A 24,039-nucleotide genomic window follows, 5' to 3' on the forward strand; every position below is an offset into this window, starting at 1 on the left:
TTTTCTTTTAAAAATATTTATGCATGACAAAGATCAAGACCCAAGGACCATGTTGCCATAGCTCCCGTTCAATTTTCTGGTTGAATCTTGAATCACACTCCGAAATGGGATGGAAACTGCTCCAGCATGGAGGACTGGGGACAATTTCCCTCTCCTCACTTTAGAGACTCACAGATTACCATCATCATTCTCCAGGTCATGATAGTCCCCTTCCCAGAAGAACAAGGAAATAAAAACTGTAACCAATACATAATAATGTTTCATCCTTGATCCTTAATCAACTTAAGGCTCGTTTCTCTTTGTCTCTTTGCTTCTTATGCCAGCTGCACATATGATAGTATGTGAAATGCTAGAGTTCTGGTCCCTAATGGAAGAGATTCTGATCAATTGGTCTGCATTGAGGCACAGGCATTGGTACTCTTGTTAAGTCATAGATTGAGTAACTCGTGTAACAGAATTATCTATAAAGTTTTTAAACTGGCTGTCAGGCATGGTGGCCAAGTGGTAAGGAGTCAGTCTCATACAAAGGTTTAAACAATCATAATGTGCAAGTAATGGTTTAGACTGATTGAATCACAATCTCATAGAGAGAGGGATCCAGGCAATGCTACTTTACAAAGGTCTTCAGGTGATTCTAGTGCAGCCTAAGTGGAGATTAGGCCTGAGCCAGTGTGCTTAGTAATGCATGAAAATATTATAAGGCGATGTCTATATGCCTGTAACATCTATCCCAGGAAAGATTATTATTAACATGAGTGAAGGCATTCTTGTTGGAACAGTTGCCTTCTCCTCCCCATGGGCTTGTGGGTACTGGTAGTATGACAGGACCCCCCTGGGTCTCCAACTATCACTCAGGGTCCTGGGACCCACACAAGTGTCCAGAGAAGATATCTACCACCTCCTGAAGCTCTTCTAGGGAATCACACTAAAAAATAAAAGGAATCCAATATCTTTGGTACTGCAATTTTTCTTCCAGAAAGTCACCTTTATCTGGCTTCCATCCAAATCCCAAGAAGGCACCTGTCTGACTTTTCATAGGAAATGGACTACTGTGCACTACACTCACATTGTTTGGGTATGTTCAGTGAAATGTCTTGGCCTCCTTCCCTTGAGGCAGCCTCAGCTTATATCTCCAGCCAAGGCAGAGATGTCATACACAGATGTAATCCACTATGAAGTGACCTGAGAAAGGGCCATGTCACTGCCTGCCACTTGGGCACCCTACAATCCCTGCTTCCAGTAATACTTCCATGGTAGACAATGAAGGTGAAACAATCCTTGAGGTCAGGGATATTACTTCAATCTTCCTTATGGGCATCTAGCATTTTTCATGCACTCAACTGTATGTTGAATGAGGAAATAAATGAGTATCATGCCCCTTGGAAAAAAGGGATTACATGCTATTCTTAAGCAAATGTTAGCATATAATAAATTATTATTTTGGTTGAGTAGATAAGATTATTTGAGAACACAGCTGCTGTCAGCAGAAAGCATCAGTGGCCCTCATCAGGAGATAAAAAACTGTCATGTGGTACCAAGTGCCACCCCATGAACTGGGGTTTCCATCAGCAAGAGAATTTTAAGGGAGGCAAGAGGAACCACCAGGTAGTAATGTGTGTTGAGATTTACCACTTTGAGTCTCCTCATGGAAAATTGTTCCCTGTTGCTGCAAAGTATTGGAACCATGGAAAAGGATAGACCCACTGTTGGAAGTTGTTAGCTCTTTTAGGTAATCCAGATAAAGTAACTTTAGACACATGAAGAATAGTAGAGATGTTGCTTTTCAAAGTACTCACTGAATAAAGTATGTTAAATATATTTCATCTCAGTAAACTCAGTGGATGGAAAGTCCCAAAGACTAGTTCCCAATTTGCAGATCATCTGATAATGTCAAGGCCTGGACCTCACATTCCCAGTGCTAGATGAAGTCCCAGTGGCCAGCTCTGTGTAAGCTAATGTAGAATTCTGTGAATGACCTGGGCAGCCATTTCAACCTGAAGTGTGTGAGAATGGCACCTCTCACCTTCCCCTCCTTCTCAAGTTCTCATTCATACCCAAACTTGAAAATACTATCACTTTGCCCTGAAACTACACTTCATATTATGTAAGTGTTTGTTCAGTCTTCTTCCACAGAGGGAGAAACCACTTTCACAGATAGAAAGGAGGCCTGCTCAGCCCCTGAGGCAGACCCAAAGGGGTGACATCAAAGTAAACAATTTTCCAGGTCAGCCTCTCACCTAAACTACATCCATCTCCCAAGAGTTCCCTCCCCAACTGCACCATCCTTATGAAAAATTTGCCAATAATTTCTGCTTGAAAAAGAATTCTGTATGCCTTTGTATACATTTTATTGAAGGATGAAAGAGTATGTAGGTAATCAGAGAAGAAATATGCTCTTAGTTTCCTCTCTCATGAAGTAGTATATGCTTTCATATCTGTCCCAAAATAGACTGTCTACTATACAGGTTCATCTGGATGATGGGGAGCAAACTTCACTCCATCGAATTTCATTAAATTTAGGAAATAGTAAACTTTACCAAAGAAATCTGGGATTGAGTTGAAGATGACCTTGTGACCTGATTTAAAAAAAGTGTTTTTCTGTATTTCATAATCATGTTAACATTACATTTCACACCCTAACAATACCTTTAACTACAAGAGTCTTTTTTGATGGTTCCTTATTTGAACATCTAGTGGTTTAGCATTCACAGGTAACATTGCATACAAACTAATGTTCAATGCAGCAACTCTGAAAAAATGCAAAATAAATAAATGAAATAAAGGTAGGAGAGACAAAAAGAGGAAACAATGATAATCACTCAATTGAGAAACCATAAAAAATGTGCAGTACATATAAAATGAGTTAGGTATTAAGAACTAGTATAAAAGGATAATCACCTTTTTTTTCTTGCTGTATATTGGTGGTGCTGTAGGTAGCTTTCCCTCCTGAAAAATAAGAAGATCCAAGTATATGCTTAGCCTATGATAATATTCTGTGAGTCTGGTATTAACCTCCTTGTAAAAATTTCTTCTGGACATCATACTATCAGCTCAGTGGCAAAAAAAGTCTCTCTCTCCTCACTTGTACTTATTCTAGAATTCATCCATGGAACCCAGAAAATCATTTTCAGAATGTATTTCCTTGCTCGTCTGTTTTTTCCCTAAGTTTTCAAAGGTTTTCAATCACAATTTCTTTGACACCTTTCCATTCCCATCAGTATCACTCAGACCTGCCTCTTCACACCAGGACTATTCAACTGACATACACATGCCCCCACACCTACATGGTGTCAGACACATGGATAGTTTTGGGCAGACAAAGGACAAACCCTAGGAGTGTCCAAAGAGACAAAGGGAATGCATGGAAGGATAAGAGTAAGACAGTGTGAGAAGGGCCTCAATAGTGAGTTCAGGGGACCCAGGGAAGGGGTGACCATGGCAGGTCAGTCAAGGAATATTCAGACAGGAGTGACATGGGAGCTCAGCCTTGCAGGTTGACTATACCTTTCTTGGGCTAAAAGACAGTGAAGTCATTTCAAATCCCCACGTTGTCTGAGATACTGTTTTAAATATGCCATTTCACACGTCAGGAGACCTCCCTCATTCTGTGCATTATGATATGAATTTAAACTTTCTAGCCTGACATTAAATTACACTGCATACAACCCCAGTTTGATGGATTTGGTCAAAGCATACACAATCCATCTACCTCAACCCACAGAACTAAGTTGATCATGGTTATGGTTTCCATGCCATTCTTTCCCCAAAGTGCCTTCTGCCCACTTGTTTGAATGCAGACAGTCCTCTTTACTTCAGTGCCTAAAATTGTCTGCAAGCACCAGAGTCAGCATGACCTTTCCCTCCTCGAGCTCCTGAACCTACCTGGAAAGAGCCCCTTTGACAACTGATATGCTGCCTTGTACTGAGGTGTGAGGGTCAGGCAACTCTCCCCTAGGAAAGTGTAAAGTCAGAGGCCTCAGGGCTCTACAGATAGCTCAACCCATGTATTGGGTAGTCAATAGGTGACCTTATGTTGGACCACAACAAGGGAGGTTACACCTCCTGCCCATCACTCAAATACCTCCATCAGCCGTTTTAGGGTTTTCCCACCACAGTGCGCAGTGTTCTTCCAATTTCTTGAACGTTTATAGTTCCCTGCAGCTTCAAATTCCTGGGGGGTGAACCAGTTTCCATCCTCTGTCTTTATGCACTTCACCGTGGATCCTGTAAGACCGGGGACAAGTTGATCCTGGCACCTCTTTGTCCTCAGAGCTCAGACACTGGCCTCCCACCACCCTGGATCTGAAGTCACCCAATTTGGGCTGAGGATCAATATTAGGAGAGTCTGACCTTCCCTTTTATACACCAGAATTCCCAAACCCCATCTATATATCCCCTTTAAGATTTCCTGATTTGTGCACACATATCTTTGACCTTTATGAAACAACAACAACAAAAAGTGATCATTAGCATCTGTTAAACATTATACAAGTATTCTAAAGTTACCTACAAGGAGAAGAATGTGACTTTGCATAACAAGACAATTTCAATTTGCTATTGAATTCTGGAGACAGAGAACAGGCCAGACTCTCTGGTGGCCGTGGGGCAATGTGCAGGCAGAACCTCACCATGGACCAAGACCTCAGGTGGGAGCCCTGCTGCTCAGAATGGCACCCGGGCAACACCTGTGCCCTCCATTACAGCAGCTTCCCCATCTAAGTTTAAAGGCATTACTGAGCAGTGATTTTCCATCCCTAAAATCACAGGTAGCCAACAGTAAGTAATTGGGAAATAGTACTCAGTGGAAAACTTAAGTTATATATAATAGACAGTCATGATAACATTAGTCATTAGAAAAAGGAAAGTCAGATCCACAATGAGATACTACATTATAAGCACTGGGATGGCCATAATGAAAGACAGACAATAATAAGTGTTGGTGAGAATGTAGAGAAATTGGAGCCCCAAGACTCTGCCAGTGGGAATATAACCTGGTGCAATGCTGTGCACCAGTTTAGCATTTCTTCAGTAAGTTCAACACTGAGTACATACTCAAAAGAATTTTGAAGAATATGCTCTCAAAAATGCTTTACATGAATGTTCAAAACAACACCTTTCATATAGCCAAAGAGTGGAAAAACTCCAACAAATGGATAAATAAACAAAATATGGCACATCCAGACCATGCAATATTATGTTATTTGGCATCATGAAGGAAGAAATATAATGCATGCTACTACATGGGTGAACCATGAGAACATTATGCTGTGTGAAAGAACCAGTCACAGAAAGGCACATGTTATATGAGCTAATTGACAAGAAATGCTTAGATAAACCAGTTTATAGGTCAGAAAATAAATTAGTGGTTGCTTAGGTTTGGGCAGTGGGGTGGGGTGGAAGTTGGCATTGACTACTGAGAGGCATTAGTTTTCCTTTAGGACGGACAAAATGTTCTAAAATAAGATTGTGATGGTGGTTGCATAATCTTTTGAACATATAGAAGATAGAAGCAAAGAAAACCTCAACAATGAATTCTATACCCTAAGTGGGGAACTGTATTATATGTGAGTTATATCTCACCAAAGCTGTTTAAAGAAATAGTTATGATACAGACAATTATATTAGTTAGTTTTCACTATCCATTTTATGAGAAATCTGATATGAAACTCATCATAGTAGCCAATTATTGAAAAGCTTTACAGTAGTAAAATCACAAAACACTTTATATTCATTATGTAAACTAACTCTCAAAGTCACACAAGGAGGCAGGACATTATTATCCATTTCTTAGATGGGAAGTTTCAGGCTCAGGAAGGTCCCAGTCTTCACACTGTCACTCTCAGCAGAGCTGAGGCTGGGATGCAGGTTTTCTGACTCTAAACTCTGTGGTCTCCTCACTACATCTAACACCCTGTCCTGGTGGTGATTATCCAGATGGGATACAGGATGTGAATTTGGAGTCTGGGGGCCTCTTCCCTGTTATATCTGATTCAAAGTAAAAAATGCAGTATTTTGAACCCTGAGACTGACATTCCTGAACTTTTCTTTGGTTCTTTGGGCATCCTCATGGGCACTTGCACGTGGGGGTGAGCACTTGCTATGCAGCACTGCTTACAGTATAAAAATATCATCTTAGGGATCCCTTCCTTCTTTCAAGCCACAGTGGGCCTTCAATTTGACTGGAAATTCACATGGGTAATTCCATTAATTCTTGTGATTCCTTTATAAAAGTATTTCAAATTAAAGTACACCATTAAACCCACCTTCTTCCAACTTGTTCTTATATAACATGCCTTTCATCTCTCCACAGGTCACAGGAAGTATTTCAGAGTGAAAATCTACATATTCTTCTTTGTGGTTTTTTGACCCTGAAAGAGAAGTTTTTCGTTCTGTTTCATTTCACAGTTGCACATGTAAAACTTTCTTCTGTGTTGAGGTCATTTCTACAAAGTCATAAGGGTACTTAGAAAACTTTATTCCACAAATCTCCAGAGTTTCAGAGTCTTTCAGTGGTATTTTTGATACATAACCACAGAATGTCTACCTTTATTACACCTCTCAAACCCCTCCCCCCAAAATCAGAATGCATTAGCCGGGACACCAGGCATCAGTACAACTGTCTTAGCTCCCCACGTAGTCATAGCTCCCTTTTTCTTAAGTGTTGGTGACGCATGCAGCTGCTGCCCTGGCAAAGATATTTCACTTTCATTGGGCTCCTCTGCATTACCGTGGCTCTCCACATTCTGCACTGCATTCTCCCTCTTCCTTTACATGTAGCTTTATGGATTTGTGTTTGAGTTTGTTATTGTAGTAAATATTAGCTCTGCTTCTTTCCCAAGGTGGTCTTATAAATCTGGCATTGAGAAGGAGGCTGTGTCACTTGGCTGCTTCCCAGAATGACTTTGTGAAAGAGAGCCCTCCTCTCCCCTTCTAAATTCTATTGTGTTCCATATTTAAAACCTCTTTGGGTTTATTTGTCACAGCCATTAGCCTAATTAACACAACAGTAAAATACAAACTATCTTAATTTATTGCAAATTTGCATTTTACTATAAAGGATAGAGGAAAAAAAATTGGAAGTGATCTTTTGTAGAAAACACTGTTCATTTGTAACCTTAAACATTTCTTTTTCTTTTTAAAATTTTTATTGGTGTTTGAGTACAATTGTTTCCATTTTCCCTCCAAGACTACATCCTACCCACCATGTGTCCATGTGTCCTTCATTCGTGTTCCGGAAAACCCCTCCTCCTCCCCCGCTCCAATATCCCTCTCACCTCTCCTCTGGCTATTGTCAGTTTGTTCTTAATTTCAGTCTCTGGTTATATTTTGCTTGCTTGTTTGTTTTGTTGATTAGGTTCTACTTATACGTGAGATCATATGATATTTGTCTTTCATAGCCCGGTTAAATGAAATAAACCATGAACATTTCTTATTTGCTTTTACCTCTTTTGCAATGTATGTTTCCAGATGTAAGTGACTTTATTAAGTCCATATACTCCATAAAGTAAAATGGAGATAACAGTTATTTGTTTGCAACAGTCTTACAAATTCTATGACAACCCACACAGCAGATAGGGTTGTCATCTCAATGACAACTGTTGTGATCATCTCAATGCTGAGATGAGCATTTTCTTTCTTTCATGCAACTGAACCCAGTTCTGGTGCTCAGGATCACAATGCTGGGATCCTGTCCTGCTCTCCCATTTGCTCTTCATGTGAATTTGTAAATGACCTCCAATCATTATTAACCAGTGTCCTCATCTATAATGCTCAGATAACCTATTTCCCTGTTAAGGTTTTTATGAAAACAAAATGAGCCTTTATTTACAAAAGCCCTATGAAAATCAAAATGAAAACCAATAGTTTAAGTATTATTTGGACTTAAGATGTTGGTCTGAGCCAGTTTTTCCATTAATAATTAAATATCAGCACCAGTGACTCTTTGAGGATATTTTAAGCTTGGTACTAATGATAATATTGTCCACAAATACAGAAATACTGTGCTCCTATTCTCTGTGAAATATAAAGCATGTTTGTAGAGACTAAGTATATTATTAGCAATAGTAGCTCCTTAGCATTAATAGATATGACAGTGTATAGTAAGACTACCATTTACTAGTATAGTGTATTATTACTACATTTTTAATATATCAACTGATTGGGCTCATCTAATTAAATCACAGTTTATAATGCCTCCTGCTTACTCCTATTTTCCAATAGAGTCAAAGAAGTTCCATGCTCACAATGGTGTCCCAGAAGTAATCAAATTAATGTATATGGAGAATGTCAGAGTAAAATTCATTAAGAATACAGAGCTCTGGATTTAGACTCTGGATTTTTGTTGTCCAGAAATACAATCTTAGTCTTCCCATCTGGTGCAGTTCAGAATCATGAACTAGAGGCTTCTTGGGTTTCTCTTCCTCTCAATGTTATCGATCACTGCACAAAAGAATAGGACACTTCAGGTGTCTCAGTGTGTGACCAAAAAACCAATTCAGTAGGAAATTCCCTAATAGAAAGTTGGAAACATCTTGCTTGCAAACCCATGTATATCATGGTCTGCACATCTGCCCTCTAAATCACCTGACTTTTAGGTTAGTGATGCTCCATTTACTGTCCCCAGAGCACAGACCAGTCACCAACAAGGGGCTTCCCTGCTCGATTTGAGTCTTACCATCTTACACTTGTCTCCCTTCTACCTCTTACCCCTTCTATTGTCATCTCAGTATGTCAACAGCTCTTAACTCCGTTCAGGTTGCTGCAGCCCAAGCCTTGAGCTCCAACTTCCTTAGGAGGTTTTCTTTTCAGTGCTGAGGTGGAGGCCTGGGGGAGGGGGGACTCATCTCCATCCTCAGATTCTATGGAGGCTTCACTGATGATCACCACACAGAGGAGCAAACCTTTTAGTGTTTCAGGGTGGCACCAAGGAGCCCACAGATAGGAAACCCCTTAAAGAGGGCACTAGGAGGGCCTAGAAGCTACTGAGATTACTGTGGTCTGGGCCTAAATGTGTGTGGCCTGCAGGTTGCTCCAGGTCCTACACAGGAGGTGGTGAGATGTGGGCACAGAGGGCAGCTGTGCTCATCCTGCAGCTCTTCTTACCCCACAGTCACCCTGTCTCCTACCTTTATTCTTACTCTACCTCTTAGCCCCTCCCCCATTTTACTTCTTTCCTCCACTCTCTATTACTTCCAACTTCATTCTACCGCTTTTACTTTTTTATTCAAATATATCTAAATATCTATTAAATGACACAGATGGATCAGAAAGAAGTATACACAAAGCCTAATTTCAAAAATGGAATCAAATTATGTATTTTTAAATATTATTTGTTATTTTTATTGAACTTATTAGGGGGATATTGTTTCACAAATCTATACCAGTTTCAAGTCTACACATCAATAAGACATCATCTGCACACTGCATCGTGTGCCCATCACTCCAAGCAAAGTCTTGTTCTTCACTTTCTTTTTGGTTCACCCCAATTTTGCTAATTGTGCTTGTTTCTGGTGAAGGAGAAAGTATCTCCTTATATCTCTCCTTGTCTTCATGTTTAGTTTTTTTTTCATCCCCTTTCATGAATATCTTGGCTCTCTGAATTATTTCCCTTTTCTTTAACTCTTATCCCAATACCCTCCTCTCTCTAAAATCATAAATATACTCTCTGACATCAATACATAAAATTACCTTTTCTGTTGTAGATATTTTTCCAATTACTGGGGACAATTTTTTGCTGAACTTGCTGCATAAGGCACTGGTGCCCTCTCCCTCCTACCTCTAACCCAGGCCAGCAGGACTGGTTCCATGGGCCCTATGACGTGTCCCAGATACCTGCCTGGTACTGAGATGCACATCACACATTATTTCAGTCAGCCTTGCCTATTATGTCAGATGCTTGGTTATAGCCAGTCCTTGCTTGGGTTTCCCATTCACCTCCTGAAGTAAAAAAAATGACTTTTCCTTCTTTATAACCACTGGATCTGCACAGCAAGAATTGATTTGGTTTCCATGGTGGGGTAGCTCTGCTCTGGACCAAATTACAATTAATGAAGAATTTCATTTGTTTCTCCAAAGGGAGTGAGGATCTTTACTGCAGTTAAACCCTTCTCCCTGGAATCCCACTACAGGAAAAACACCCCAACCCTCACCTTTCCTGTTGGTCAACTCTGTCTTTCTTTTAACTCTGTTTTTTTTTACTTTTGTTTCTACTTTTCAAAGGATAGGCCTATTTTTATCTAAGAGGGCTTCTGGGGCATTTTCATCACTATGGACACCTTACCTTTCAATGGTATTAAGAACAGCCCTTTGTAGCCCTGGCTGGTGTAGCTCAGTGGGTTGAGTGCAGGCTGCGAACCAAAGTGTCGCAGGTTTGATTCCCAGTCAGGGTACATGCCTGGGTTGCAGGCCATGACCCCCAGCAACCACACATTGATGTTTCTCTCTCTCTCTTTCTCCCTCTCTTCCCTCTCTAAAAATAAATAAATAAAATCTTAAAAAAAAAAAAAGACCAGCCCTTTGTGCCTTCTATGTGGTGACTGTCTCCTCCAATCAGATAATGCCTGGTCCTCTCTCTTGCTACCTGGTCCATTCTCTATCAGTTTTTCACTCATTGTCCTTGACATATTCTTGACACAGTTCTTTTGGTGTTTCCCCGTTTTTTGTACTTATTGATATTTATTTCTCTGTGTGTTTTTCTATTCATACTTATTTCTCTACATTTATTATATCACTATGTGCCAGGGCCCAGCAGGGTCCAGGGTGAAGCAAAGTAGTTGTCTACAGCACAGGAGGTACTGAGAGTGAGATCCTCTTCACAAGCCTTTGGGTTCCTGCCTCACCCCTAGACCTGACCTTGCTGTGCCCTATGTGAACCTTCAGTTTATCCATTCTCTACAATGTTTCTTACTTTCTCCTACTGTATTTCTTAATTGTTTTTGTGACCTGTGAATGCCCTTTCTATAGCAATTTTGTCTTTATGTTTTCTCCATCTTAAGCATTCTTATCATTACTGAAGTTCTACTCTTGTGACTGTATCCACCACACTGAGTCCCTCCACCTGCCCGTTCCCCTCCACACTCATCCAACCCAGTCACTCAGTCTTACCTGCTGGCTCAGACTGCTGGGCACATTGTTCATTTGCTTGTTGGCTTTCTAGGGCATCGTTGTTGCCAGTGGTTGTATCAACCATCACACCTATATCTTCTGTTTCAGAGAGTTGCTTTGAAAGTCCATTATCAGATGTGGCTGTACCTAGACCACATTTTGATTCATAGATATTTAATTTGCTTCCTGCATCAATCAGGGTCCAGCAGAAAAATACAATAAGAAGCTGTCTAAACTTTAGAGCAGAGGGAATTTAGTCCAGATGATTAGTTATACAGCTGATGGAAGAGCCGAGAAGCCCAAATGGAAGAATGTGGCAGCTTTCAAAATGCTCAAGAGCAAGGTATGTGAAGGACTAAGGGTGAGGTCTGTACCAAGGTCATATCCCAAGGTCACTGGGTAGGGACAAGCTGGACTATGGCTGGCCTGCTTGGTGGGAAGTGGTGTCATGGGGAAGATGCAGCTACTGCCAGAGTTGAGGCCCAAGAAAGTGACAACAAGATTTCCTAGCTTCTCCCTTGCTCCCACTCTCTAGTCTCTAGCTGGTGTCTACTAGGTTAGGAACTCAGCAGGATGCAGTACATGGGAGCTGGCAAGCAAGTCTGCAGGGGTCTGTGGCCAGAGTTAAAGGGCAGAGCAGAACAGAAAAAGATAAGGAATGAATCTCTGAGTAAACCACCCAGGACCTGCACACATTTTTCTCCACGTTGAACTTCCTCTGCTTGATATCAATATTGTCAACCCATCCAACTCTATTCCTACTAACCCCAATAGTGTATGGATAGATAAACATTATTTTCATTTCAGCTTGACTTTTTTCACTTATGCTATTTTTTCTAAGCAAAGTAACTTATGTAAAGTATGATTTACAAAATCAATTCCTATAATTTTAATATAGATCTTGGACCCTGGTGAATTCTTATGCAATATCCACAATTCCTTGGAGTCACCTCTTGGAAGAAGGGGCATGAGACAAAGCCTCTTCCACTCCTGTGCTTGTCACAGTCAACCATCCTAGATGGGTCAGACTCTTGGACACATTTATTGGTGGTTTGTTTGCAATATTTGGGTTATAATGTCATTGATTCCTCCCCACCACACCCCCCTACACACACACACACAGTGAAACCCTTTTCTGCCCATTACTCATCACTGTTCCTTCCTCTCACCTCTCTGTTCCCACCAGCTTATTGGTAGATGAAGTACTAAGAATACAGATTGATGGATGTTGGATGTTTCATATCCTTAAATATTAACTTTTTGCGTAAATGTGATTTGCAAAAAGTATCATGGTGTTCTCAAAAATCATTCTGAAAAGTTTTTTTAAATAAAAATGTATGAGTAATTTAGAACATCCTTTCTTCAATAACACATCCCCGTGGAGGCTACATAATATGATTTCCAGGGTGTTTTAGAGCAGCTCCAGGCCTGTAGCCCTGGAGATGCTGGGAGAGGGTTTGCACAGGAAGCACATGGTGTTAATGGTCCTGTTTGAGGAACCCAAAAGGTGAGAGCCCCTGGCCCAGGAGGAACAAAATCATCACCCCTGTCCCATTTCTCTCACTACAGTGCTGGCCACTGCTGGATATGACATCAAAGCAAGGCTGCAGCCAGTGTTAAGCAAGACAGAGGCAGAAGACTGTGAAACCAAGTGCATGGGCAATAAGTCCAGGCTCAGGATGGCAGGAGGTGGCACCATGTGCTTTTAAGGAATGTGGTAGTACTGGGCCTCCCAGCAACCAGGATAGTGAAGACTCTTTTATCTAAATCTTTGGGGAAACTTCAGCTGCAAAGAATGGCTATTCTGGGCAATCAGCACTGAAAAGAATCTGCCCTCCACCCCTGCCCCCAACAGCACATTCCAGAATAAGACAAGAACAGCAAATGATCATAAAACAGTTACTAGAAACACACCATTGTGATTCAAGGGACATGGGCCACTCCAGAGCAGGCTTAGATATGACTTTTCACCAGGTCCTAGGGGAATAAAGTAGAAATTTATTTCAGAAATTGAAATATAGGTTGTGCTGGTCTCCTCTAGACCCACATAAATCTTCACAAGGTTTGATGATCCCCTCCTCCAGATATCAATACAGATCCCATCTGGACCTGGGGGTTCCCATACAACATCTGCTACACTGCTGGCCTCAGCCAGGCCATCTTACTGAGATTCTTCACAATCCACTCAGTAAGTGCAGATGGCCTTTCATATCATTCAAAGTCATCATGAACTTTTCTTTTAGGTCTGCCTTTGACTGGTGGCCTTACCTTGCTTCCTACGAAGACCTGTCTCATCCCCATATCCATTCATACCACACCCTCCCTCTGCATGTCTGTTTCTCTGCCTTGCTGGTCTTTGCATGAAATTCAGTATCTGATTCTCCTGCACTTCTACTAGCTCTTGGTAGGCTTCTTTCTGTATATTTATGTCTGCATATATTTCCCTGTTTTTGTCTCAGGATTCTGTTTTTTCCATGAGACTATCCGGTGTGCACAGGGTTAGGAACACAGGCTCTAGATTCAGAACATCTGAGTTCATCTTGCATGTTTGATCCCAAGCCAACGACATATATGGACTATCTAAATTTCAGTCTCCTTTTCTGCGAATAGGCAAATAGTGATATTTCCACCCCAAGGCAGCTGAAAGCACTAAACACACAACTGCCTGAGGAAATATTCAATAAGTGAACTCTTAATAATATGGTTGTTTTATTGTGTCATTCACCCATCTTGTATTTCATTTCCCTTTCTTCTCTCTCTCTCAAAGTACAACCATCCCCTCCTCCAAATCTTACCACTTCCCTGCTCCTCTCCCCATATGTTGCCCATCTCCCTGAATATTCCTGCTTTCAAACACCACACCCCATATTTCAATCAGTTCCACCTTCTGTCATCACCAGAAATCTCCTGTGTGGTGTTGACTCTGTGCCCACAGTTCTTAGCCCTTTACAGCTTCACATTGATCTTTTCCTACAGGGTCTTTCTAAATCACAATTACCTCCAGATCAGCATTCTTATTAAATCTGGTCTCCTGACTCATTGTGTTCCTGTTCCTTTGTCTTGGTTATGGGGCTCATGGTCTCTTGTCATAGCTACTCATCCAGGATTGACCTCTGGGGTGATGCTCATACATATATCTCTCACTGCCTTCTCCAGGCTCCTCAGCACTTCTCTCTCAATTCCCAAACTCTACTCTGGCCTCAGTGCCCACCTCTTGACGTGAATCCTGGCCTGCAGGATCTGTGTATGTTGTGGCTGCTCCTGAACAAACATACAGACTACAGAAATCCTGTGGAAAAAAAAGGAACAGCACAGCCACTCTCTAAGTGAGAGAGAGGGCCCCAACCCCTGCCTGGACAGGCTTTTATTGTTTGTCTGGGTACATTGCATGGAGGGTAGTCCTCATTTACTATGCATAGGTTCGTATTAGGTGGTTACCTTTTACAGACAACAAAGGAGAGGATGTTGCTAATCACATCAGAGAAGAAGGATATTTGCAAATATAAAAGGGAAAGTGGTTGGACTGGTAACACTTCGTACTTGGGAGGTTTAGCTCAGATTTTAGGAAGCTGCAGTAAGCCCTTGCTGCCTCAATTCAGGGTGAGGGAGTTTTAGCAAAAGCAAGCCTCATAGTGACCTAGGTACAATGCAGGCCTGATTCCCCACAGGAAAACCCCTCTGCGGGTGTGGTCCTGCCTGCTGACTCACTCCCCACTGGTTTGTCATGTGAGTGCTGAGCTACATTTCCACACTATGTGAAACGGTTCCCTACAACTTCTCTTTCTCCTTTCCTCTTAGCAAATGAGAATCAGTTTTTATCTGGTTGCAATCACCTTGTTCAAGGCTTAGTTGGATATCAGATCTCCCCTTGTTTTCTTCTGCATCACTTTCCAGGAAATTGTTTATGTTTGATATCTCTGAGAGAAGGCAAGAGAAGAAGACAGTTAGAGATCTCCATCCAGAATAGTGGTGTCACCTCAAATTACACGTTTAAGAATTTACACCTGTGTTGTAGAGAATGTGATAATAAAACCTTTTCCCCTTCTTTAAAAGCAAGTTTGACTTTGGGTTAATTTTCTTGCTCATTACTCTGGAAGCCTGATGAAGGTGGCCTCCCTCTGTGTTACTAGGCCAACACTGGGTTTAGGGTGAAAAATGAGCAGTGACAGTATGTAGGTAAATTGCATGTGGCTTGGAAAGAAGTAGATATGAACTCTAAGCCATTTTTGGTCTTCCTCCAATGTGGTAACTTTGTAAGTTGCCTCTTTCCTTAAGGGGTCTCTGAAAGTTATGATTATAGAGTTGTCGCACAAGATATCGACTCCCATGTTCACAGTGTGGCTAGAACATGGTGGATCCTACATTCATAGCTAAGTTGTCATTTGAGGCAGGTAGTACTTGACTTGGTGGACTGCTTTGTGGACCGCTGTTAGGGGTCCCACAGAAGAACAACAACTGATGCCATGCTTTAGGGATATTATGTTTATTGTCATTTGTCCTTCTAAATAAAGCTGATGCCACTGTGTTTCTGCATGTCCTGTGTGTCTAAATGCCTAGTTAAGCAGACTTTCTGGTGGGTGTTGTACTATAGCCATTACTTCATAAGCTATGGGAGACTCATGACATATCTGTTTTCTTAACTTCTATAGCTCCACTGCCTAGCACAGTGTTTGGCACATGGCAGGAACTCAATATATACTTGTGGGGAAAAATTGGCCCTGGACCTCAAAAAGTCAGTAATAAACCTAATTACCATTTTTGAAGATTTTGTAAGTGTAATATAAATCAGGATAGAACTTCATGATGGTCTTGCTGAACAAAGAATCCAGAAGGGACAGGTCAAATGTCTTCTCCAGGCCACAGAGAATACTGTATACGACTTGTTGTGTGGAAATCTCATGTGTAAGTTTTTCTTGAGACTCCTTAAAAAATAGTGAATGGGGAAAACATAAATACAGAAGTAGCCCTAGAAAGCGATTTAATTTTTCATGTATTACAATTTCCCTGGATAGTATCTACTGATGTAAAATTCTAGAATTTGTTTATATTTGTATTGATAATAAGTGGAACAGCTAAATTTCTCCTCCTTGAATATACCGATTTCTAAATTTGATCTCCTCACCCTCATTTACAGTAGATGGAAGAAGGAATAATTTTGAAGAACAAAATTAGGTTCAGGTTAAGTGATGTGTAACACTTCCAGAGCTTGGTCAAATGTTTTAGGAATGGGCAGAGCAGGTGATGAGCTGCTGTTCCATTGACTGGAAAACCCTAGTCCCTACTGAAGAATGACTTGGCCTGGTAGGGCTCAAGGAAGCCAGATGGTGCTTTTCCCCTTGCTGTGAACTTTGTCATAACATAAGACTTTCACAGGGAGAGAGAGGACTTAGATCTCTATATCTCTACCTACATCTTTTACTAAAATTAATCTAAATTCCAAGACTTGAGAAATACCAACAGAAAGAAAAAATAGGGAAGGGAACTGAAAATTTTGGAGAAACAGTAACAAGCATTTACTTTCAAATTTATCCTAACAAGGCATTTATTCTCTGGGGACTTTAATGTTCTCAGATCTAAATATTTAAATTGATATTCATTGAAATGAAATGTTGTGACAATTATTATTTCATTAAATGAAATCATTAAGCTTATTCCTCCATTCATTAAAAGTACTGGTTTTTTTTTCCTAATCTATGCTATATTGTATACATAAATCCTACAAGGCATTGTTCATCTGTGGATCCAACCTGTCTCCAGGGCTATTCACCAAACTCTGCGTGGCACCATAGGGCACTGTTCCTTCAGTTAGGAGTAGGATTGTTTCCAGTAATGTCTGTTTCTCTTCTCCCTTCTGACCTTGTAGGAATACTTACAACAGTACATGAGAAGGTCCCCATTTATAGAAGAATCATCAATTGTCTGGTTGTTCTCTCTGTCATTTGACTCCAAAATATCAAAGAAATACTTAGTTTAGCACTGTGTACCAGACTGTGACAAAGTAAACCTCACTTACATTATATTTTTTATTGGTGATGAATCCACGGTCCCTGAGAATTTCAAGGAAAGGAAATGGTTCTTTTATTGCATTTGAAATTTGCACCTTATGCCTTTTGAAGAATATGCCTGCATTTAGTTTAACAATGTCCTGGGCTTCTGCAGAAGTCCTAGAGAGAAACAATACCATGATAAAATGGTCAGCAAGATTTTGAAATGTTATAACATTTTATATATGAAAGAGAGGGTGTGAAGAACCAATCTATATGAAATAAGTGGTCATGAGTACAAATTAGAACAAATAGAATTGAGGCAACAGACAAAGCTATAATAAAGTGAAGCATGGTGGATTAGAAAAACATATGGTACATTCACACAATGGAATACTATGCAGCAGAAAGAAAGAAGGAGCTCCTACCCTTCACAACAGCATAGATGGATCTGGACAACATTATTCTAAGTGAAATAAGCCAGGAGGTGAAAGAAAAACACCATACGATCTTACCTGTAAGCATAACCAATTCAACAAAATGAACAAGGAAGAAAAATATAACCAGAAACATTGAAATAAAGAACAAACTGGCAGCATTTCAAAGAACAAACTGACAGTAACCAGAAGGGTCGGGAAAGGGGGATAATGGGGGGAAATGGAAAGGACCATCAAGGAACATATATAAAGGACACATGGACAAAGCCAAAGAGGGTCGGATTGAAGATGGGAGGCAGGGATGAGTAGGGCGGGGATGAATGGACTGGGGAAAATGGAGGCAACTGTACTTGAACAACAATTAAAGAGAGAGAGAGTGAGAGAAGAAAGACATATATTGTATTGAAAAGTTCTAGTCTATCATAAACAAAACGATCGTAAAGTTATTTTGTCTTTTGTGTTTGTTTTATTCTGTTGTTTTAAAATAATATTTTATTGATTATGCTATTACAATTGTCCTAATTTTCCCCATTGCTCCCTTCCAGCTAGCACTCCCCAAGCCCTCAGGAAATCCCCCCACCATTGCTCGTTTCAATGGGTCATGCATATAAATGCTTTGGCTCCTAAGTTTCACCCATAAGTAAGTTTTTCAAGTATGATTGAGGATACAGCCAAAGTCAACCAGCAAAATGATCTCTGTGAATAAGTGTGGAGAGGAAAACATAACAAGTTTGCAAAAGAAGCCTGGTAATCACCACCTTAACCAAGTGATCAAGGTGAACAACCCTGGTGATAAGTCAGGCTGACATCTCCCCTGACAGAAGGGATGAGAAGGGCACTTCTCCTCAGGGAATTCTTTCCTGAAACCCATAACACCAGACTGAAAAGAATCAAGATTAACCAAAACTGAGGAATACTTAACAAAATGCCTGACTAGTACTTTCCAAACCCCAGGGTCATGAAAAACAAGGAGAAACTGAGGAACTGTCACAGACCATAGAATAGGTGACAAGATGACTGAAGGCAACGTGGTATCCTGGAGTCAATCCTGGAACTCAACAAGGACTTTAATGGAAGAACCATTAAAATTTAAAAAGTCTGCAGTTTCAGTGACACGGATGTAGCAATGTGGGTTTTTCTGTTTTGATAAGTGTATCACAGCAGTGTAAGAGCATAATATCACAAGATGTGAAACTAGGTGTGAAGTGTACAGAAATTTCTAGAGTATCTTTACTTTTCTATAAAATTCTTCCCCCCCAAAATTTATTTAAATAATCTTTGGAAGTGAAAACAGCAGAAAGTGTAGAAAACAGGGCCAGAAACACCTCATACACTAAAAACATTAGATATACTTTTTTAAAAATCTGTGCAAGTTTCCATATTAAGAAAGGAAACGTACAGCTAACATCAACCATAATGGGGTAATGAGAAAAGCTTTCTCTTTGGACCTGGGCTCAATTTGCAGATGATTACTAGCATTACTTGTGCTCACCATAATCTTGGAAGTCCTGGCCAACACAATAAGCAAAGAAAATAAAATAAGTGTAAAAATTATAAAGAAACAAAATTGTCACTAGGTATACATTATATAAGTTCATATATATCACCATATAAGTTACTAAATTAGAAAGTGGCAAAAATTAATTTATTTTTATATCTTAGTAGCAGGCAGCTAGAAAGCTGATGTGAAATTATGCAGATTTAAGAAAAAAGGTATGTACAAATAAATGTAGCAGAATGAGTATAAAACATCTAGAGTCAAAGCTATAAATTTTATTAGAAAATATTTTAAATATATTTTATTGATTATACTATTACAGTTGTACCATTCCCCCCCCCCTTTATTCCCTTCTGCCTTCTACCCCTCCTCCAACATGCTTTCCCCCCCTCCATTTAGTTCCTGCCCATGGGTCATACATATAACTTCTTTGGCTTCTACATTTCCTATACTATTCTTAACCTTCCACTGTCTACTTTGTACCTACCAATTATGCTTCTTATTCTCTGTACCTTTTCCCACATTCTCCCTCCTCCCCCCTCCCTGTTTATAACCCTCCATGTTATTTCCATTTATATGATTCTGTTCCTCTTCTAGTTGTTTACTTAGTTTGTGTTTGTTTTTTAAGGTTCGGTTGTTGATAGTTGTGAGTTTGCTGTCATTTTACAGCTCATAGTTTTGGATCTTCTTTTATTCAGATAAGTCCCTTTAACATTTTGTATAATAAGGGCTTGGTGCTGATGAACTCCTTGAACTTGACCTTACCTGGGAAGCATTTTATGCTTCTAAATGAAGCATTTTATGCTTCTATATCTCATTCTAAATGAGAGCTTTGCTGGAGAGAGAAATCTTGGATGTAGGTCCTATCTTTTCATGGCTTTGAATACTTCTTTCCAGCCCCTTCTTGCCTGTAAGGTTTCTTTTGAGAAATCAGCTGATAGTCTTATGGGAACTCCTTTGTAGGTAACTCTTTTTTTTTCTCTTGCTGCTTTTAAGATTATATCCACCTCCTTCTCTTTAATCTTGGGTGATGTAATTATGATGTGTCTTGCTGTGTGCTTCCTTGGGTCTAACTTCTATGGGATTCTCTGAGCTTCATGGACTTGCTGGGAGGCTATTACCTTGGTCAGATTGGGGAAGTTCTCCATTATTTTTTCAAATAAGTTTTCAATTTCTTGCTCTTCCTCTTCTCCTTCTGGCACCCCTATGATTCAAATGTTGGAACATTTAAAGTTATCTCAGAGGTTTCTAAGACTGTCCTCATTTTTTGAATTCTTGTTTTTTTCATTCTGTTCTTGTTGAATGTTCATTTCTTCCTTCTGGTCCAAACTGTTGGTTTGAGTTCCAGTTTCCATCCCATCACTGTTAAGTTCCCTGTGCATTCTTTCCTCTATTTTGAGACCGTACTCAACTATTTCTGTGAGCATCTTGATACCAGTGTTTGGACGGTGAATCTGATATATTAGCTATCACTTCATTGCGTGCTTATATTTTTTCTAGAACTTTGATCTGTTCTTCCATTTGGGCCACTTTTTTGTGTTGGCATGCCTGTTACTTAGTAAGGGATGGAGCCTTAGGTATTCACCAGGGCAGGACAACCCATGTTTCTGCATTTTGGTGCAATATGGGGATGGGGTCCAAGAAGGAACAATGTGGCTTGCTGGGCTCTTGACTGGCTTTCAGTCACTTCCTCCACTACCTACTAGGAAATTGGACCCTTCTGGTGCTGATTTCCAGGTGGGTGGGTTTGTGTATATTCTAGAGCCCTGTGGGTCTCTCGAACGAACTCTCCTGTGAGTTGGGAGCTTCCCATGCTGAAACAAAACCCACAACATTTTTCATCAGGGGTTTCGATGCCTTATTTTTCCACGCTGGAACACTAGTTTGCTTGATCTGTCTCACTCCCCCATTGTTCCTCCCGGTTTACCTGCACGAAAACGTGAGACCACCCACTCTGCCAGCTACCACCTCACCTGGTCCACAAGATGCCACCTTGCCCTCCCCAGTCCTCTAGGCACTGCCATGCCATGAGTCCTCTCTGCCCCACCTGCCCATCTCCTCCATTCCTACCAGTCTGGATGAATATTTCTTTAAGTCTTCGGTTGTTCAACTTCCATATAGTTTGATTTTCTGGCAGTTCTGCATGCTTTTTCTTTTTAAGTTTTTTTCTTGTCCTTCTTTTGGTTGTGGGAGGAGGCACAGTGCGATATACCAACAATTCCATCTTGGCTGGAAATCTCTAGAGAATATTTTTAAATTAATAGTATGCATATACCATATTAATGAGATACAAAATCAATATCATAATGATGTCAATTCTCTTCAGTTGTTCCACAAATTCATTACAATCCCAATATAAATCTCAACAAGATTTTGACTAGCTGGTTTGGATATGCAAAAGGATGAGGCATTTTGAAAAGGAAAAGAAGATAGGAAGATGCACTCTGCCAGATGTCAAAGTTCTTATGAAGTTGTTGTACTCTGACAGTCATTGTGGCACTAGGAGAGGATATTACAGGCCAATGACAGGGGAGAGGAGCACAGAGCAGACCCTGCACATGTGGCCACTGGGTAATGAAAAGGGCAGTAGAGCAGAGGGCAACAGGATGGTTAACCAAATGTGGTGTCTCAGAGAAAACGACAAGAAAAATGATAAGTTCTTCAAACTGTATATTAGATGCCAAGAAATTCAGTCTCAGATAAGACAGAAAATATTTTTAAAAATTCATCCAGATGAGAATGGTGCAAAAGTCAAACATGAGTGAGGTAGGCTGTACAACCATGGCAGGCAGGAGAGAAAGAAAGTGAAGGAACACAGACACCAAGCTACAGACAGGGCTCACTTTCAGGAAAGACTCAGCAGTCAAGGAAGACATCCAAAAACACTTAATGTCACACAAACACCTATATAAATAAAGCAACAGTGTGCAGATTTCTTGATTTAGTAACAAAATGTGGTTTAAAGTTGAGCTTGCAGAGCTATGGAAGGAAATTGAGACCACTCTCGAAAACAAACAGAATTAACTCTTTCCAATTAGAAATTATAAGAAACCAAAGAAAGAGCTGAAAGTAAAATAATTGTCTCAGAAGAAAAATTTGAGAGAACCATTATGAACACAAAATAAAAAACTAAAGAATAAAAGTTTAGGGGGCATATAAAGCTGTGAGAGCTCAATTTGCATCAATGAAAGAATAATTTTGCACAAAATTTGAAAAATAAAGTTTTACACCATATTGGAGAAGGAAGCATCTCTGAAATAGAGGTGAAATTGAATCTGCCACCTTAAAGAACACAAGGACTGTGTTTAAGTAGAGCTGCATGGAATTCACCAGTAACTTTTGGTATTGCTTTTATTTATTTATAATAACCAAGGTGTATCCATTTTATTAAATTAATACTACAAGTAGATACTCCAAATTTCAAGCTTTAATATGATAGAAGTCACCAGAAACAAAATTAAAGACAAGAAAAGTATATTTGTAAAGTTCAAACTAAGCAGCAAACTCTACCTTGTCATTAAAGGAAGGACAATCAGCCCAACTAATAACACTGGCCAAAAAATAAACCAACAGTTCAGAGAAGAGGCAATTTAAATAGACAATAGACAGCAAAACCTGTTCAACTTCCCATGTAATCAGAGAATGCAAATTAGCAGGCTATATCCCTTAACCCAGCTCCTTTGTGAAGTCTGGGTGTGGACAGATGTCTCATCAGCCAGTGCTGCGAGAATACAGCGGTTCAGCCATAGGAAAAAAAAAAAAGGCAACTTAGCAGGATCTGCAGTATAAACAAGTGAGTGTTACTACCCTCAACAATTTCACATTTCGGTTTTTGAAACTACACAAACACTGGGGTATATGCAAAAACATGAAGACATATAAAATTATATTTCAGAGCTCGTTGGTAAAGAATTATGGTGTATGGATTCCATGCAGTAGCTTGTGGCCATTAAAAACAGTGAGATGGATCCATGTGATGATTAATGTGAAAGGATTTCTAGCCTTTTCTTTGCCAAATGTGTAAACCTCTCGGGAGCAGAAAATGAAAGTACAAATGGAACACTTAACCTGCACTAGTCTTTGGTATCTTGGTCCTTTCTCTTCTTTTGACTCCCTTACCAAGATCCCTGGAGGAAGAACCAGACCCCCAGCCTGAGACCAGAGTAGGCCTGGTGCTGACCCAATGCAGGTCCGGTAGGGGACCATGGCACCCATTGAAAAGTCAGATGTTTAACCTGAATTTTATATTTTCTAAAGTACCCTCTTGAAATGACCAATGTGAAAGTAGAGGAGGCCTGAGGGAAAAGAGAGGGCACAAAGGTCATGAGAAAATAACAAATCACTGCCTCAAAACCTCAGGAAGCACAACCGTGTCAGAAATGACTCCACAGCAGAGCATTAGGTGTAAGACAAGTGTCCTGTGGACTGTGGCAGCTGCACTCACACCTGCAGCTGTCCCCCTGCTGTTTAAAGATCCGCTTCCCTCAGTGCATATTCCTGCATTCCATTACACTGCACGTGAGTGTTCCTATAAACAAGGTTAAGGTCAGGGTTTAGAGGAGTGTCTAATAAATAATAGGTACTAAAGCAGCACCATAGCCAGAGAGAAAGTTAAAGGAAGGCAGACAGAAACTGACCTGGTGCTGAGGTCACTGCCCTTGGTGGCCATCGTCCTGCCCTTGATCCTGCCAGGACCTCTGATCCCTCTGGTTTCTCCTGCCTGGTTTCAGTGAGACTGCCCAGCGCTGAGCAGGAAATGTGTAACAGACTCACCCTGAATGCACTCCACCCAAATGAGGAAAAGAGAAGTGAAACTAAGTACCCTGTGCTGCCCTAGGCTGCCTTTCCCCTTCTATAGCCCCATAGAGTATTGATAGAGGTCCTCAGCCATCAGGACAGTGGCAGGAGGAATGCAGGACAAAGAGGGACAACCAGGGTGTGGAAGGCCAAAGAGGCGGTCTGCCAGAGGGTGCAGAACCAGTCCTCTGTAGTCCCCTTGTGTGTGCAAAGACACAAA

General features: G+C 40.5%; 1 protein-coding gene across 1 annotated transcript; it reads right to left on the reverse strand.

Annotated features, from left to right (window-relative positions):
* Positions 1–2,650: 2,650 nt before the first annotated feature.
* LOC123828269 (nuclear body protein SP140-like protein) lies at positions 2,651–23,797 on the reverse strand. Its single transcript, XM_045853087.1, has 10 exons — positions 23,660–23,797; positions 17,117–17,267; positions 15,857–16,025; positions 14,937–15,020; positions 13,018–13,080; positions 11,104–11,250; positions 6,264–6,368; positions 4,082–4,224; positions 2,899–2,946; positions 2,651–2,749 (listed from the first exon to the last, which is right to left on the reverse strand). The coding sequence occupies exons 1-10, from the start codon at positions 23,689–23,691 to the stop codon at positions 2,729–2,731; spliced, it is 963 nt and encodes a 320-aa protein (XP_045709043.1). The 5' UTR covers positions 23,692–23,797; the 3' UTR covers positions 2,651–2,728.
* Between the last annotated feature and the right edge of the window lie 242 nt (positions 23,798–24,039).

Source organism: Phyllostomus hastatus, unplaced genomic scaffold, assembly GCF_019186645.2.
Source record: "Phyllostomus hastatus isolate PE091 unplaced genomic scaffold, TTU_PhHast_1.1 phas_contig_137, whole genome shotgun sequence".
NCBI classification, from domain to species: Eukaryota; Metazoa; Chordata; class Mammalia; order Chiroptera; family Phyllostomidae; genus Phyllostomus; species Phyllostomus hastatus.

Coding starts and splice junctions, on each gene's coding strand:
- LOC123828269 (XM_045853087.1), bottom strand. CDS start 23,691: ATGGCCACCAAGGGCAGTGACCTCAGCACCAG. Junction 17,268..23,659: donor GGCAGTGACCTCAGCACCAG/GTCAGTTTCTGT, acceptor GTTTCTCTCTAG/GACTTCTGCAGAAGCCCAGG. Junction 11,251..13,017: donor ATGTCCCTTGAATCACAATG/GTGTGTTTCTAG, acceptor AATGTGGTCTAG/GTACAGCCACATCTGATAAT.